Consider the following 14,954-nt stretch of genomic DNA (forward strand, 5'->3'; position numbering starts at 1 on the left):
GCAACCGGCCAAATGTTGGAATTTCTCCATTGGCTGTAGCTCTTTCAAAATGAATCACCACAAAAGGTTTTCTATTACGTCCTCAGGGGGCATTTACAGTAACCTGGGAACCAGAAGAATCTGTGAGCTCATGTTTTATTTGCTCTGGCATTTGTGAATTGTGCTGGTGATGCCAGGCTCTGTTTACAGCAGTTTCACTCATTGACTGCAGCTCATTCCAAATTTATTGCATGCTAGAGCGCCCTGCAGCCGAGCTAGCAGACACACTACCTCAGTCTGCACCTGGACTCCTGCGGCATGTTTGCACGGCTGTTGGAGAAGCAAGTGGAGGCATTGTTGCGCTTGTCCCAGCGCGTGAGGTCTGCCGCCTCAGTGCTGGTGGGGAGCGTCATGTCGCTCCTCGGGATGACGTCGGCAGCTCACCCAGTGGTGCGCCTGGGGCTGCTGCACATGAAAAATGGCTTTGGCTGCATCTGAGCCGGGACAAACAGCGCAAGCTTCCAGAGTAGGAGAAAAAACAGCCCTCCATGTGCCAGGAGGCATGAGGGAGAGCGCATAGTTAAAGCACGCCAAATAACCATCACTCTGACAAAACACTCAATACAGAGTGAAAAACAACAGACATCCACAGAGTTAAACACATGAAAGAGCAGGTGGAGTTAACAGGTAATTAGATTAGTTATAATTAGAATTAAAATAAGTTCTCTTTCAAATTAAACATCCCAAGATATGAGTGGAAAGTATTGTAGTAGTATTTAATATCCAGGACTTCACATTATAGACACTACCACCGCCTATCCCTGTAACAAACTGGCCACAATTTCACACATTGACCATACGCGGTCCAGCCATATACTAGTTGTCGACCTAATCTCATTTCATGTATTTTCTTGTCCTCCTTGGAACAACAGGACGTTCCTAGCATACTTTTAATTGTATTCAGCCACATGTCCTTGCACACAGGCTCTTACCTAATTTTAATATGGATTTTAGTACAGTATATTGGCTCACTGACTTCTTAATGAACAGATCTCAGAGGGTCCAGGTTAATGGAACCCTATCCAGAAATCTTCCACTGGATCCCCTCAGGGCTGTGTGCTTTCACCATTTTTACTTGTTTTATATACAAACCAGTGTCAAAGCAATCATGTATCAAGATTTATCCTTAAGTATGCTGATGACTCTGTGATCGTGAGTCTTCTGCAGGATAGTGTGGAGCAAGATCATGGCCCAGTCCTTGATGAATTTGTTAAGTGGTGTGACCAGTCTTTCCTCCAAATAAATGTGGCTAAGACCAAAGAAATGTGTATTGATTTTCGGAGGAGGCCCCTTCCCCCTGTCCCTGCTCTGTGTGATTAAGGGTGAGCCAGTGGCAGCAGTGCAGCAATATAAGTATTTAGACACTGTTCTAGACAGATAGAGAAATTTGATGCAGATACAGATTTTACTTACGTAAAAAGGCAAATCAGCCGTTGTTCTTTTGAAGGAAATTGCAAAGTTTTAATGTGGACATGACACTGAACATGTTTTATTCTTCTTTTATTGAGCCTGTCCTTTCTCTTTTTATGATTTGCTGGTTTGGCAGTCTTAGTCTTAAAAACAGGAACAAACTGGAAAAATTGTCAAGCTGTGCTGTAAGATTACTGGTGCCACCCTAATGACCTTCATCATCTGACCTTCAACATCCTTTATATGTTGAGTTCCAGATGCTTCCATCAGGGCGGAAGTTTAATCTCCCCAAAGGTAGCACTAATAGATACAGATTGTCCTTTGTTCCATCTGCTATTGGTTTTTTAAACAAACTATAACCCCAGATGTCATTGCATCTTTCTTTATTTTTTCCCATGATTCATGTTGACAGCGTAGTAGATATGGATCTTCTGCTGTGTTGTGTATGATGTATTGTATGTATTTGTGTTGGAAGCAAATTGACCCGTGGGGACATTAAAGTTTTTTGAATCTTTGAATCTTGAATCTTTGATGACATGTAAAGCACACGACTGTTGAAAATGCTCCAAAGAGAGTTTTCACTGACTTTCAACTTAAATATGTCAGAGATCTGAAATATAAGAACCCTTTATTCATGAGGAAGAGGAAATCTATTAGCAGCTCTCATAAACTGAGGGTGATGATTGAGGGACAGGAAAGGACAGCTTACTCAGCAGGGCACCTGCAAAGCAGTCACTGAGAAAGTCATTGTGCAGAGCAAATTAAAGTGGCCTAATGGCAGATTGAGAGGAGGGGAGACAGACGTGTGTTTTTAAGACTTTCAAACACAATTTTGAGCACAATTAATTAAAGGAAATAATGAACTGAAAATGATTTCTGCCACTCATTACAAAACAAATTTCTCTAACAAGTTCTTATTGAGCTTGTTAAAAGCATGGGTACAAATGTTAAACTTGGGGAAGAACCAGTGCTTCTTACCTGCTGTAGTCTTTATTATGTCTGTAGTATTTCTCAGGCCCATAAAATCAAACTGGTAGAGGCGCCAGGACTTCTGGTCAGCCGCCTCCACAGAGTTCTTCCTCCACTTGTAAATCATCTCATCTCGTGGGTATCCATCTGCAATTACACAGAGCATGTGTGTGTGTGTGACCCTTGGCGCTACATGGCACATCCTAATGATGGATACCCTCCGCAGACAGACCTAGGGCCACCCAGAGCAACATTTGTCTTGTGCTGGAGGCTGGCTAATGAAAAGACAGTCTGGAATGAAGACAGAGGCAGAAGGAAGGTAGATTAAATGAAAACTTTGGTTCAATAATGTACTGAATCCATCTTGATGTTGGGCCTGACCTTCACATGATGTGCATGGAGGCTGGGAGTGCTTTTACAATCGATCATGCAAGGTTAATGATGGGTTAATCATTCCATTTCTACTTTGGTGTTAGCCTGAATCTTTCCTGTCTTAAACAGACACATAATCATTTTAAGTAGAAAAACTAACAAAATTATGATCTTGCCTGATAGCAATTTGATGTAATAGGCTTTCAATAAACAAAAACATTAACTGTGACGGAAGATGGTGCCCAAACTACTAATTGTTTTCAAACATGCTTTATGAATGAATTCCATTAACATTTGCCACACTTCTCTCATTTGCTATTAATGATGTCATTAAAGATTCAGCAATTACTATTCGAATTCAAAATGTTCAGAAAAAAACAGCTTATTGCTGAAAACAGCTCTTTTTAAATGAGCAACTTTATAAATATTCTGTAAGACATTTGCATAAAACAACTCGAGGCACAATTCATGATGCATTTATAAGATGGATAAAATTGTAGGTTTACACTCTCCAGGTCACATTTTTGTCAATATAATCATATTATCATATTTATCATCTACATAAAACTACATATACATTTAAGTATTATTTCAATATCTGCAATCACAAGTCATCTGTACCTTAAAGAAGTACTGAACCCTGGCATACTCTTAAACATCATCTATCTGTGATGTACAGTATGTTCCATGAGATAAATGTTATAAGTGACCTTTTTGTTGGACTGGCTTTCACTCTGCCTGCCTCATCTACCTCTACTTCAGTTAGTGATTCTCCACATGCCTGAGTGTGTTTCTATTCAACTGTGGATTACTGTTGGACATTGTGGTAATAATGACAATAATGGGTTTTCAGAGTGAGTTTTCCAAGTTGAAAACGTATTAAGCTCCTTACTCAAAATGCAAAATCTTCTAAGTAATTTTTCACTGTATTTTCTCTGAGGTCTCTTATATATATAATTACAAGTTCTATGAATCTGATTGTGAATAGCTGACACAGACAAATGACATTTCTCATGTGCACTGTTTTGTGTTAAACACACAATATGTAATTTCTGCCGCTAGGGGTCTCTCAATCAAAACAACAACAAAAGATGGAGTTGGATGACGTTGTGAAGTAGTGTGGGATCATGGGAGTTGTTGTATTCATTGTTAAACAGCTAGCTTCTCCCGGTTAGGATTCCTTCAGTGTTCATCGTTCAGGAGGTTTTTACCAGGAGATGAATTATCCAAGAGGTTTCCTCCTCTCCAAAACAAACATACATGGCGATTAAAACTAGCAAAAACACAGAATAAAGTAGTTTCACATAAAAAATTAATGTTTCTCTGAGGCTGTTCGGCAGACAAAGGCTGCTTGTATGCGTATACTCTTTAATAGATGCCATTGTGGTGGACAACCACAACACAGACACATGTGCACAAGACAATTATCATCTTGTGAGCGTATACACTTTGGTAGAGGGGATGATGCAATAGATAGAGAGATAGATAGATAGATAGATTTCTCTGGGTTTGAAAACTGTAAACATTTGGGATAATGTAAGTACACAATTCAACAAAATATATAAAACTGGTCTAGTCGTTTTTAGACATTTTAAGGCGAAATAGTTACATATTATAGCTTTAAAAGAGAGCTACAGTAGCTGCACTTGAATCATCTAGATTTGACCAGTCATCTATTAAAGGTGCAGTATGTATAATTTAGTGGCATCTAGTGGAACGGACTTGACAGAAATGGCATATAATATTCATAAGTGTGTTTTAATTAGCGTATAATCACCTGAAAATAAGAATCATGTTTTCATAACCTTAGAATGAGCCCTTTATATTTACATAGGGAGTGGGTCCACCTCCACAGAACCCGCCATGTTTCTACAGTAGCCCAGAACGGACAAACCAAACACTGGCTCTAGAGAGGGCCTTTCGTGTTTTTTTTACAAATTTCATGATCATCATGGGTTCCACTACACGCATATAAGTGGAGGAGGAACGGTATTCAGTTGGTTGCAATCTGCAACTTCACCACTAGATCTAAAATCTAAAACTAAATCCTACTCACGGGTCCTTTTAAGTGGAAAAGGGCCAGTGTCACAGTATGGGAAATCCCCTGCCCCCCCCAAGAGAACTACTAGAACTACAATCATTAAGCAGTCTGTGCAATCCCTCACTCTAGCTAAATTTGCTCTATTCAATGCTATCTATAATTTGGATTTCTGATTTTGACGGAGACCAGACCTGGGACTGCTGCCATTTAGTCGAACTCTGCCCTCCCAACTACAGTTATTTGAACTCCCGGAGGTGCACTGGCTGTGGTGGGGACCTTGCTGTTGCCTACAGCTACCATTTAACTTGTAAACACATTGCTGATGATAACTTTCAGAGCTTTGAGATGTTCATGTTTAAAATCAACTGTCAAAACCCTGTCTGCTGTATTTAAATTTATTGCCCCCCCAAACCAAACAACAGCTTTTTAGTAGAATTTTCTGAATTTCTATCCCCCATTGTCCTCAATCATGATAGAATTATACTTGTTGGGGATTTTAATATCCACATCAATGAGCTATCTATTCACTTTGCCATTGAATTTCTAAACATTACTCATTCATTCAATCTGGTGCAGCATGTTCTCTGGTTCAACTCATAGCTGAGGCCACACTCTTGACCTCATATTTATTCTAGGCCCAACTATAAAATCCCTCTCATTGATAGACCTTGTCTCCAAACATAAATGTATTCTATTTGACTCCTGCATCCAGGCAACTGCTTCAATTAAGAGGTGAACAGTATGTTCCCACATTTTTAATAACATGTCTGTTTTCATCTATTTTCTCTGATTTATATAATAAATCATTTCAACCCTCTAACATTAATGATCTGGTCAATAATTTCAATAACCTGTGTTCCTTAGCATTAAGTGTCATTACACCTATTACAAGCAGGTCAGTAGCAGCCACCAAATCTTCTCCGTGGATAAATGATGCAATCCGTAGCTGTAAGCAGGACTACAGGAGGGCTGAGCACAGATGGAAAAAGACAAAACTCAATATTCATTTTCTACACATGAAAGAGCTTTTGACTTTGCTCAATCAAAAAATCAAGGACACAAGAACAGCTTACTTCTCAGACCTAATTACTACTAATAAACAGAATCCCTGAGCTCTGTTTAGCACAATCAGCTTGTACAACCTACTCCCACTGCTATCTCTGTCACCTCAACTGAAGACTGTGAATTGTATTTATCATTTTTTGTCAACTAGATCAATAGAATCAGATCCAAGATTGTGCTTCCGATCCACTTCTGATCCACCTAGGAGTGTTTTAAATTTACTAACCCATTTTGCCCCCATTAACATGCACAACCTCATAGAGACAATTTCTCATCTGTGCCTGTCTTCCTGCCATCTTGATATCTTACTCTCCTTAGAGGTCCTACCTGTCACTGGCCCCGCTGTACTCACTATAATAAACCTGTCCCTCACCTCATTATGTCCCTGATCAATTTAAGACAGCTAGTGTCCAGCCCCTTCTAAAAAACCTGGCCTTGATCCATCCATTCTGAACAATTTTAGACCCATCTCAAAATTACCTTTAATTTCCAGAATACTGGAAAAACTTGTTGCTGTGCAGCTCCTTCAGGTTGTTGAAGGGAATATTATCTATGATAATGATCAATTTCAATCTGGCTTTCGCCGAAAACATGGTACTGAAACTGCTTTGTTACAAGTCACAAATAACATCCTTATGTAGGCTGATAGGGGGGAACACTCCATCTTGGTCTTACTTGACATGAGCACTGACTTTGATATCATTGATCTCTCCATCCTCATTTATTGATTAAATACATACGCTGGTATCTCAGGGAAAGCTCAAGGGTGGTTTGTGTCATATTTGTCATGGTGGAAAAATGCTAAAAATGCTAAAAAGCAAATATGCATTTTAATATCATCATCATAATAAAGCTTTAGTAGCAGACTAGTGTAAACTAATAAGTAAATTTGAAAACTTTCATGTTGGATGTAGCACCTTGTAATTTGCGCCTCTTTACACAGCTGTTTTTCCCTGCTATTTATTTATCTATTTTATTTGGCAGGCATCGGCAGCAGGGCTCTCTGTGATGACATCACAACCATTGATTGGCTGACAGAGTTGCTGTCCCAACTATGCTGCATATTTGCATTGTACTCATGGATGTATAAAGAGAACTGGATACAGCGTCAGAGGCGGGCCCCGTTCATTCCTATGAAAGTCGCTCAGTGGCGCATGAAGCCAAAGAAGTTCAACTTCTTCCATATTTCCTCTGCATCTGCCAAGCCGGCTACTTCCAGTTTATACCTCTGGCTAACTTGAATGAGGATAAATTCAATCGTGTGGCTCTTCTAGACATTCGAAATGTGATCAGCCTATACAGATCAAGTTATGATAGTGAAACGAGTCATTTCACAGGGTTTACAGACATCTCTGTATCTCTACATCATGTGACGTTGCAATTACACAGTTTCGCCGCTATGTCAAATTTTCTTCAAAGCCTGGTGCTGTCTTTATACATCCATGATTGTACTCCAGTGTTTCCCCCAAGATTTTTTTCAAGAGGGCGGTAGGCCCCTGAAACTATTAGTTTTGTCATGGGGCAGGCATGTCACGGATACGGATACGTGGTGTCGACACTATTGTCATAGATGTGCGCAGTAAGGTGGTTGTCCTTATTGTTGTATTTCTCTACACTGAGCTTAAATGATGAGCAGCTGACAGTCTTCACAGGACATGTTGATAGAGTAAAAAAAGAGGTGCTGTTGTCTGCAGTCCCCGTTGGCTAGCTAGCTCCAATGCTAAAAACAAGCCAGTGCTAGCAGCAAATCCGCTTGTGGCAGGCTAACCCAACCAGGGGATTTAAAACTTACGATCCGAGCATCCGATGGCTAAAAAACATATACCTTGTTAAAAAACATATAGGTAAAACAAATCTACATATCTAAAAGAGTAGCATAAAAATGTAGAGTAAAACTGGATAAAATGTCAATTTATGAGAGAGCTTCTGGTGGACAATGTGCTTTTAAAAATATATACAGAACAGTAATTCATCTAGATAGAGGTGTAAGTCAGACCTTAGCAGTTTTTTCTGCCTCCTGCTTTGAATTTGTTCATTTCCCTCCATCACCTGTGTTTCTCTTTCCTCAAACGTTTTCTTCTTGATCTTGAATCAGTTGCACCTTCTTCCTTTTGAATCAGTTCTTTACTTCTTGTTTTTCTTTCAACACCCTAGGGTGTTGTTACCCCCTGCAATTCTTCCTCACTTCTGTCTCCTCTCTCTTGATTCCCTCACTCTGGAAATGTAAAAAGCCTTTCTTTTAAAAGTCTGACATGAAGCGGAACTTTAACTTGTATGGTGTTAATTACAGTAATTGTGGACAAACGACACACAGTGGGAATGCATCAGCAGTCAAGCTATCCAAACTATCAAGCTACATTAACATTACTGTCATGTTAAGCAGCAGCACTAGATACACTAGACAGTTACAGTTTTTGCTAGCTACTTACTTCATTGTATTTTGTCTAACAGATTATTATTTGATGCCGCACATGTCAGTTAATATTATATATGATCCTCTGAAAACAAAACAAACATTCCTAGAAACTATGGTAGGAGCCATTCTGAACTAACGGCTGTAAAGTGATGGAAGTTTGTGTAAAAACTTTCTGAATTTGAGAGGGGGCTTAACGCATTTACGTGCGTTCAGCCCCCTCTATGGCCCTAATTACAACACACCATATACAGTCTATGCAACGCACATGAACACGTGTGAGCCTATTGTGCTCCTGCTATCCTGATAGTATAAGTTACATTTGTTCTTATTTGTTTCTTTCAGGAGGGATGGGGGGTCCTGTTGGCAAGATGGGCTGCCCCTCCTAGGCAATGGTAGCGGAAACACTGTACTGAGTTGATTATTCAAATGCCCCAGAGGTATGACGGCTTTAAAGATAAGCAAATCTGACTTAATCAGAAAACAGAGACATCATCATAGAAACCAGTGTAATGTCTAGGTAAGGAAATGGGTTTAATGGATCACAGCAGGATGGGTCCACTGACTCTAATATACTGCACAAGGTGCAAGGTCTTATCAAATTAAATCACTCTGTAGTCTTGATAATAAATCTCTCTGAGAGGCCACTATAAATCCACAGAAGATAACACATCAACAGTACAGTATGCTTCATTCTTCACACACTGCTTGATTCCTCAGAGCATCATGAGGTTTAATGTATGTCCTGCTAGACAGGCTGGCAACAGGTCACATCCAAGCATCAAACAGTGAGTATAAAACCCACAATGTGAATTTTAGAGTGCAATTTCTGCTCTGTAGGTAAAATAATTTCACCTTTTAGAGCTGTCTTGAAGCGAGGTTGGACCAAAGGATAGCGTACAGTATTTAAATAGCTTTAGGTCACAGACACACTTTGGACCAAATCCACAAGAGGATTGTGCAGCTTTTGCAGCTGCTAAACCCATGCAAATGAGACAAAAAGTTAGCATATGATTCACAAAGCACCCGCAAATGGTGAACTGCATTGCAAACTAAGCCAAGCAAATAGTGTCATGGTGCGCCTGTTCCATCTGCATGTATATCAATTAGTTAATATTCATACATTCGGTGCAAAATTGGCCCATTTTTATACAAATAAGCCTTGTTGCAAAAACAGTCTAATTCTCAAAGACTAACTGCCACATGCATGGCATTATCAGCATCTTCAGATAGTTGGTGCTAACTGTGTGGACACTCACTCTCTCTCTCACTTCAAATCTTCAAGCTTGTGAGGCCTGAATGATATTGAATTGATATTGAATGATATCAAGGGTGAAATCTTCAGTCAGACATTGGGGGAGATCAAGTGGGTATGGGGTGGGAGGCTTATCTTGGAATTTCAGCTACTTGAAAATAAAAATGTCCTGACAGCTCTGATGGAGCTCAGGATCCATCCATAAGGGCTGCTTGATTACAAACAATTCCACCATATAAACCTGAATCTGTGTGTAACAGCTGATCTGTGTAGATGTGTAGCAGAACACAGAATATTAAATACCGTCAGATCCTGACTGAGCCAGTGTTAATGAAGTTACCGCTGCTGTGCTGCTGTGCTGCTGTGCTGCATGCGTAAATGCGCACAGCCTCTTTCTCAGTTTGGAGACACAGTTATTGTTTCAACTGCTGTTTGATGCTGCAGCCAGCTGTGACACACAGCCAGCTGTGGGCAACAAACAGAACATCAGTACTGATGCAAAATCCCAGGTACATTCAGTAACACCTGAACAACATAATTGAAATGTTCTGACATCAATCTAATATATTTCAGACCTGCTTGAGTCATATATAGCTGTAGCCTATTTTGATAGACATTTCAGTAGATTATGTTATAGATGAGAAACACTATAGAAGTAAAAGAAGCAAAATACATGAAATTTGGTTTGTGATTGTTGAGAGCTCTGTGTGTGTGCACCTCTGCTAATTAAAGGAACACAATTTAAGGCTTTTGTGCTCTCTGCGGTTTTCATTATGGCCCAATCTGTGTGCTGAAATGTGGAGAAAAGCCTCAAACACTGGAAACCACTCCGCTCCCTCAAACAGATGCAAAATAAGGGCAAACTGCAGTCAGCTCCAAAACTTTATGGGTGTGTTTGCGCCGGCATATCATTAGTGCAAAATCTTTTGTGAATAGGACCTTAAAATGGGGCAGCTTGCAGGTGCAAATGCTGCACAAGTCATGGTGTGGGTGAAATCCATTCTTTGTGGATTTGGCCCTTAGTAGAAAACTGCTCTCTTATTCTTTTTGACATACATTTGCTTCTTTTACTTCATCAGCTGTTTGCACTGGAAACAGATGTTGATGACATTCACTTCAGTGAATCTGCATGAATTTGCATCTCTACTGATGCTACCTTTAAGGAATTGTATGTATTTGTGATACAGATGTGTTTCATGGCACCTTATGTACTTATATACTTATTTTTATAAAGGACAGACAGTCTGCTAGTGGTGTTTAAGCAGTTTAGTACTTTAGCGGACCTAAATGCACTTAAGCTTCAGATTACCGTACTTATCTTTCCTTTAGTTCTGTAGATACCTCTGTATGAACTCCCATTAAGCCAGATTGTTCAAATGTTGCCATAGCGACCTGCAAACGGGCCTGAATGTGAAAAAGCAAGGATTTAACATGCTGCTTCCCTATGATGGCTTCTGAATGAACTCAATTCACAGCAGGTTTTGACAAATGGACAGTAATCATTGTACATATTATGTGGATCTCCATGATGTCAAGGCAACAGGGCAGCACAGTCATCAAGGTTAAGATATTTTATACTTGTTGGACAATAGTATAAATACTATGGAAGTATACTTAGGTAATGCAGTGAATCCATAAAGCTCCATATTGTACAAATGTAACTACTGACAGTCTCTGTGTTTAAAGTTTCCCTCTCTGAGTAATAGAACATTGCAAAAAGACTGGCACAAAGAAATGACTATTGACAGAGAAGAAACTAATCTGTTCACTCTGAAGTATCAGTACACAGTGTAGTGCAGCAGTGGGCATGGCATAAACAACGGAACATAAATCACTCTTACATGAATGTTTTTGAATCGTCCTTCAGTCCCCTGGCCATCATTGTCCCTCATTACTACTTTTGCTGTTTAAAAATCGATTTTAGATCACTTGGACTTCTAAAAGTGTGTTTGCCTTGAAGTGGCCACTTCAGAAATGATTCTGTTTTTCATCTTCTACCTTTCTACCACGAGCAGCTATATCCAGGTGTTTCAGCAGATACTCACATGAACTAACTGTACATGAGTACTTGCTGTACAGAAAGAAAAAACAATTCAACATAATAACCAGAAACACACGACAGAAAATGGAGTACTTTGTTGATACTAAGGTGTACTCACAGCTGGAGAAGATGAGTGGGCAGGAGTGCTCGTCCATTGGAAAGTTGTGCAGCTGTAGCTGGCATTCTGCATTTATAGTCAGTCTGCAAAGACAACAACAGCATTATTTTGTGATCTAGGGTATGAAAGGATTTTTTTTTCGCTCTGACCTTTAAAGTGTCATATGCATACTCTCTTAATGTGGACATAAATACATGAATGTGGATGTAAATGCTGGTAACTATGTCTCAACCGCCAGTGTGGCAGCAATTCTTCACAAGTGGTGTGAGACATAAATAAATAATGAAGTTACAGTACATGTTCTACAGGGGAGGGGAAGAACCCAGTACAACCACTTCTTGAATTCCCCTAAAGACTGTTTGTAGTCAACAACCGTTACAAAAACACATGAACTTGTAAAGAACATCATTCTCCATTTTTATTACAGTATTTTTTAAAAAGTTTTGCAAACTCTGGCAGAAAATATCTAAATCAAATAATAAGAACTTTGACCCAGTTTGCATTTGATTCTAAATCTCGTCCACATGTACAAAGATACACATTCTTGACCATGCGGGTGACATGATACACATCGCTGCCAATGGTTTCACACTACTCTTCTGATTGACAGGTGGTGGTAACACACACCAAAAAAGGGAGAAAGTGCCAGAAAAATGCACAGGGGATGAAAGCAAGCTAGCAAACTTGGATGTAAGCAATGCAAGTTGAAAAAAAGAAAGCTCATAGAGTATCTTTAATTTGCAATACTTTCATAAGTGATTATTCTTTCAGCTATTTTTCAAGCAAAAACTCCAACCTGATTGTAACTCCCCTGTGAGGATTCGCTGCTTTTCTGTTTTATATTTAAAAATATCTTTGGGTTTTGGACTTTAGTTCGAACAAAATGTGACTCTGAGTAAATAAATAATTGAAAGATAATCAATAATAAAATAATTGTTAGTTGCAGCCCCAGTAAATATCAATATCCTCAATTAGAAGCCAAACTAATTTTGTTAGTAGTTCAAGTATCTTGAGCTATAAATCAAATATACAGTAGTTGAAAATATCATTTTATTCTCTCTGTAATGTTGCTATAAACGACATACAGTATCCGTGTGACTCAATACCTCACTAGGAAAAATTAAAGGGGGATTACTTTAATGAGCCTCCAGTGGCAACCAAGGAACTGCACTGTTGACAGACCGTCGGCAGCCCTCAGTGGCCTCTAATTCACCGCACTGATAAAAAACACATTTTCAGGGATATTGAGTGACCAGCTGTATCCACTCTGTGAACCAGGACTGAGAAACACTGGTGTGGAGAGACAATGTGACATTGTATATCTTGATATTTCTCACTGCTCTGGCACCACGTGTGCTTCAACAAACCTGCACAGATATTATCACGTGTAACTGCTCGGGGAAATCTGCAGTTAGAAAGATCGGTGATGTAGCCAAAGGCCAGCTGCCCCTTAAGACCAGACAAAACTGTGGATGTAATCATGCAGCCAATATGTCGTTGACCTTCAATTATAAACCAGTTAAAGCAAGTCACATTTCTTATCTCTCTGGGAAAAGAGGCTGCAGGCAGCGTTAAGAGTGCCCTGACCTCAAACTGGCTGGTTTGACAGATCAGCCTAAATTAAGATGAAGATAAGCATTTCAAATTTGGGTTCCCTTGAAAATACAACCACCTGACTGAGAAAACAGAGAAGAAAAGGAGAGGAAAATATGTTAAAACCTGGAAGTTCCTCTTAACAATGGGCTTTGTCCACTCAATACACAGAGTGCAAAATGAAGTCCACAGTATGAGAAAAAGAACAAGAAAAATCAGTATGTGAATGAATCAACAAAGATAAGAAAACATAGGAGAAGAAAGCAGAGGAAAGAAATCTTTGTACTGTAATTCTGGTATGATCTTTCAACCTCATTAAAGCATGGAATTGGGACAATACCGTGCATGTGGGAGAGGCATGGATATCACAAAATGTCATCTCTGTTTACTCCAGCCAAGCCAATGCTCAATTAATACCAAATGACATTTCATTGTCTTTCTCTCATGCCATCAACGGATATTACTCCTCAAAGTTTGCACGCTCCTGAATAGTCAATATCAATAGAGCTCCATGAGGGAGAATCTCACTGGACTTTGTTTGTGACTTGACTCACTCATAGCAAATGTGATACTTCTTTTGTTCTTGCAGAAATACGCGCGCAATCTGTGAATTGTCACATTTCCAGGAGTCCAACGTGTTTAGGCAGTGGAATCTTATATATATCCACATATGTACAAAAGATTAAGCTAAAAACTCAGAAAAGTCCTTATAAACATTGTCAATTTAAATCTGGAGATGTCTTATGTTTAAACATAAGGCCAGTGCCAAAAAAGATTGAGGACAGTTTAGAGATGCTTATTACTGAAGGAGCAGATCATATTAATGTTGAGTGCTCCAATTACAAAAAGGGCTTTAGGGCACGAGAGTGGCTGCCTTAGTAAATTGGTCTTTAAGCTCACACAGGCAATTTGCACTTACAATTGGTAATGACAGGCTAATTACTTTTCCACTGCTCTTTTTGGAGAATGTTTGTGTCCCAAAGTGTTTTGCATAAATTTCTTAGTGAATAAAATGAGTATGCACTACATACTGTACCAATCTTCATAGCATAGTGTTTCTCATCTTAACTCTTATTTTCTTCATGTTATATGTTTATGTTTTTAACGCTGTAGCACTTTGAGATTCACTGCAAATGAAAAGTGCAGTACAAATTAAATGCATTAATATTATTTAGTTTACAAGAAATATATATTTTACCATTTTCTACAAACAGAATGACACAAGACTTGCTGACTGATTTAAAGTTAACTGGGACTTTAGAATGACATTAATACTTTCAAATGTTAAGCAATAGTTAGACATTTGGGAAACATGCTTATTCACTTTCTTTTCAAGAGTTAGATCAGAAGATCAATCTTCTCATCTTACTCTCAAGAAAGCAAAATATGCATATTTCCCAAAATGTCGACTATTCTTTGAAGATCTCCTCCAGACATGTTTTAAAATGTATATAAAATACTCTACTTTGAATAATAATTTGTGTCTTGTATGTTTTTTCCACGAAATCCTTAAAATTACATCTCATCCTTCTCCCTCCATAAAAATCCAGAATCAATAAATATGCAAATATTTTTCATTTCAGAAATTTAACTGCTGGACACAAGATGTACTTGTGTCCATATACTTCACTGTAAAGTCCA

General features: G+C 39.0%; 1 protein-coding gene across 3 annotated transcripts in view; it reads right to left on the reverse strand.

The window, feature by feature from the left end:
• Positions 1–14,954, reverse strand: part of LOC137188222 (gamma-aminobutyric acid receptor subunit gamma-3) — a 69,039-nt gene that overhangs the window by 13,145 nt on the left and 40,940 nt on the right. For all 3 annotated transcript variants that reach the window (XM_067597748.1, XM_067597746.1, XM_067597747.1), the window contains 2 exons: positions 11,721–11,803; positions 2,428–2,565 (listed from right to left, as the gene is read on the reverse strand). In XM_067597748.1, the coding sequence (XP_067453849.1) occupies positions 2,428–2,565; positions 11,721–11,803 (221 nt within the window). The remainder of the gene's footprint in view (positions 1–2,427; positions 2,566–11,720; positions 11,804–14,954) is intronic.

Source organism: Thunnus thynnus, chromosome 8 (genome assembly GCF_963924715.1).
Source record: "Thunnus thynnus chromosome 8, fThuThy2.1, whole genome shotgun sequence".
NCBI lineage: Eukaryota > Metazoa > Chordata > Actinopteri > Scombriformes > Scombridae > Thunnus > Thunnus thynnus.